The sequence below is a fragment of the Pyrus communis genome, chromosome 16 (assembly GCF_963583255.1).
Source record: "Pyrus communis chromosome 16, drPyrComm1.1, whole genome shotgun sequence".
Lineage (NCBI taxonomy): Eukaryota > Viridiplantae > Streptophyta > Magnoliopsida > Rosales > Rosaceae > Pyrus > Pyrus communis.
Genome location: NC_084818.1, coordinates 10360379 through 10363721, shown reverse-complemented (window position 1 = coordinate 10363721; position 3343 = coordinate 10360379). Strand labels below are relative to the sequence as shown.

At 37.4% G+C, this 3343-nt stretch overlaps 1 protein-coding gene across 1 annotated transcript; it reads right to left on the bottom strand.

The window, feature by feature from the left end:
• Window positions 1–262: 262 nt before the first annotated feature.
• Window positions 263–2430, bottom strand: LOC137719788 (histone H3-like centromeric protein CENH3). Its single transcript, XM_068458808.1, has 5 exons — window positions 2422–2430; window positions 2263–2367; window positions 1733–1807; window positions 1132–1207; window positions 263–670 (listed from the first exon to the last, which is right to left on the bottom strand). The coding sequence occupies exons 1-5, from the start codon at window positions 2428–2430 to the stop codon at window positions 615–617; spliced, it is 321 nt and encodes a 106-aa protein (XP_068314909.1). The 3' UTR covers window positions 263–614.
• Between the last annotated feature and the right edge of the window lie 913 nt (window positions 2431–3343).

The following is a 3343-nucleotide window of genomic DNA, read 5'->3' as shown; positions in this document are numbered from 1 at the left end:
CCCCTCAAACCGCTCAAGGTAGAGAAAACAAACAAGTGATTATCCAACAATCTCATACCTATATATGATCAATCGATTTGACGACAAAAAATAATGCAGGATTAATCGAAACAAACTTAAAAACAATGAGCTAAGATATACCAAATCAAATCATAACAAGTTTCCCATCAGGAGGAAAAAAAAAAAAAAAAAAAAAAAAGAACATAAAAGTCTAACAAATTCCAATCCTAAAACTTTGAAGATGGTGCAGACGTGTGTCAGTTAAGTAATGTGCTTGCATCTTTGCACCCAAGTTCGACTCTCCCTCCGCGTAATAATAGTTTAGAATATTGATTTATAAGAAAATAATAGCAAAAACTTTGCTATGGATAATTGGAGGATGTCTTCTCTTTCTAGACTTTGGATCGTCTTTATAGGCTAACTTAAATCACACTCAGAATCCCAAAACGATGAATGATCGAACCCGACAATTGCAATAATACGTCTATCATTGAAATCTGACATGGGAATCCAGAATCACAGGCAGTTGGTATACAGGTGATTACAGAAAATGCTGACTGTTTTTAAAATTGTTACTATGAGTGAGTATGGAGTCGGTTACTGTTGTCACGCTCTCACCAGATACTGCCCTTCCCTCCAATCCGACGAGCCAACTCAAAATCCTTCTTCACTGAGGATACAAAAATAAATGAAACAGGTTTGTTAACAATTATATTGTACAATAATGGTACAAACTATCAAAGACTAACTGACACTTGAAGTAAGTATAAGATGAAACAGTTAGATGAAACGCAGAAAGAGTTGACATGTTTTAGGACAATCATAATGTCTTAACAGACGGTTAATCCAAGGACACAGAAAATGTAGTAATGCATCTAAGGACAACCCTTTTGAGTTCGTCGAAATCCACTACCCACAATTTAAGTTCCTCTAGTACCAAAGATTTATTGGATTGGATATAATCTATATTTTTGAAAAGCAAACAGAATAATCTAAAAGATGCAATTTTTTTCATGGTTTAGGTGTTATCTTATCTCACTACAAGCATCTCAGTCACAGCTTGTAAATTTACATAGCATTAGGGAGAAATAACAATTAATTAAGCAGATATTGGATCTCAAGTTTACTTACTAAGAGTGACTCGCTTTGCATGAATTGCACAGAGGTTGGAATCTTCAAACAACTGAATTACATACTCCTCTGCTGCCTGCAAAAGAACAAACTACCAATTTGTCTCAAATAATTCATAGTACCTACTTCAATTTACTGAAATTTAGAGGATTTCTATATTATGGTTAGATGATGTGTGTGGTTTGGGATAATAAGACAAAGTTCCTGCATCCAAATCCAACCAGTTTGTTCAATAGGCTTTATTTGTTGAGTTGATTGGGTAATAGGTAGAAGTTAGAACAGTAGTGGTAATGGGAAAATCATCATGGATCTTGGGTTGGCACAGCAGTGCCATTGTTTAATCAAAGCATACATGAAGCATCCAATGCACTTCCACAGATGATGATGAGGATACCTATGGCATTGGCATCACTCATCCAAGTTTCCAACCGACATATTTGAACAGATGGATAAGCAAAGATTACACTGCAACTCTCTGAAATTGGAATGCACAAATTCACTAGTTTATCAAACAGATTGAAAATGACGTGGAGGAAGAAAAGTAGCATTTGCATGGTTAATCTGTTACATACCACTAAATTCACTTGCCATATTTATCCACCTCTTGAATTGCTAGTAAAGCATCAGGCGTCCAATGCTTAGGCTCTCTAGACACAGAGTTGGTGATCTCTCTTACCTACAAGGAACGAAAAGATTGTCAGCATTGTGTGATCAAACCTCAATAGCACAACTAGTGCAAAAAACCAAATAAATATTATCACCGTACGCAAATCAAGCAAAAACAAAGCATATTCTTTTTCAAAATTCAATGCTAGTCTAACTAACAAAAGCCTACTTAACTCTAAGATTGCAAAGATGTAAAGGTCAACTTGTTTATACAATACGAAATGAGTAAATCAACTCGACATCAATAAATTGGAAGTGCAATTTTGAGTTTCCATGCCACCAAAAAAAAAAATTTCTTGATTGTGAGAACAGAAAATTCCAACACTAGCAATAACAATACCCAGCTTTTTGATTTCTGTTTGTTGACATCCTTCAGTGCGCGCCCACATGTTTCTGAGTGCACATGCATTTGTGGGTGCAACTCTGTAATCCGTATGTATAACAAACAGGGAGATAAGAACTCACAGTCCTGATGAATGGAGCAGCTGGGATAATCATCTTAACTGTCTTCTGGAGGCCACGAATCTCCCGAAGAGCAACTGTTCCAGGCCTGTAACGCCGCTTCTTCCGCTACGTTCCTGGACCTATAGGCATAACAACTATAATCATTCAAAATCATCTTACTTCCACCATCATCATCACCACCACCACCAATGAAGAAAACTTATTTACCTGTCGGATTCACCTCGGGCCTCCTCGTTCCTCCAGAAGATTCCTTCAGTTTATTGAAACAAAAAAAGGTAAAAAAAACACATTAGGATTTAGGAATGTCAGATTTGAAGATATGAATTTTCTTCACCAGATTGCAGATGAGTGACAAGTTTAATGGTTTCCTACTATTTCCAAGAAATTGAACAACGCAACAAAATAACGACAAGGTTAAAGCTCCGTTTGGCAAATGAGAAAATTACGCAAAAAAAAAAAAAAAAAAAAAAAAAAAAAAAAAAAAAAAACTAATAACTTTCCAAATAAAATTTCCCCCAATTCCCCTCCTCACATTCCCGCATTTTCTCGGGAACCAAACACAGGACAAGCAAAATCCGAAACTAATGAGAAATTGAAGTGCGATAAAGAGAGAGAGTACCGGTTGATTTCCAGGTGAGGCCGTCGAGCTTCCTCCTGCAGCTGAAGACAGAGAAAATTAGGGTTTTTTAAGACGCAAAAATCACAATCCTCAGCAAAATACACATACATCCATTTTGAGAGAGAGAGAGAGAGAGAGAGAGAGAGAGAGAGATACCAGCTTGCGCGGGAGTAGATTTCTTCACTTTTCTTCCGGCGGTGTGTTTGATTCTCGCCATTGAAGTTCGAGAGAGAAGGAGGAAGAGGGAGCTTCTTCGCTGCTGTGGGAAGCGACGTCGTTTGGTTTTGCTGGTTGTTTCAAACTGTTACAGATTCGGTGAGCCGTCGTGGGTCTCCGACCACTAATTTCAGTTACTTAAATTTAAAGTGAAAAACTCCCGCTCAAAACTCTGTCGTTTCGTAGCCGGTGAGAAATAAAACGGCGCCGGACAAACTATTTGTGGAGCACTAATTTAAGAGGCAA

Coding starts and splice junctions, on each gene's coding strand:
- LOC137719788 (XM_068458808.1), bottom strand. Junction 1,808..2,262: donor CTGCTCCATTCATCAGGACT/GTGAGTTCTTAT, acceptor CGTTCCTTGTAG/GTAAGAGAGATCACCAACTC. Junction 671..1,131: donor TGCAAAGCGAGTCACTCTTA/GTAAGTAAACTT, acceptor TTGTATCCTCAG/TGAAGAAGGATTTTGAGTTG.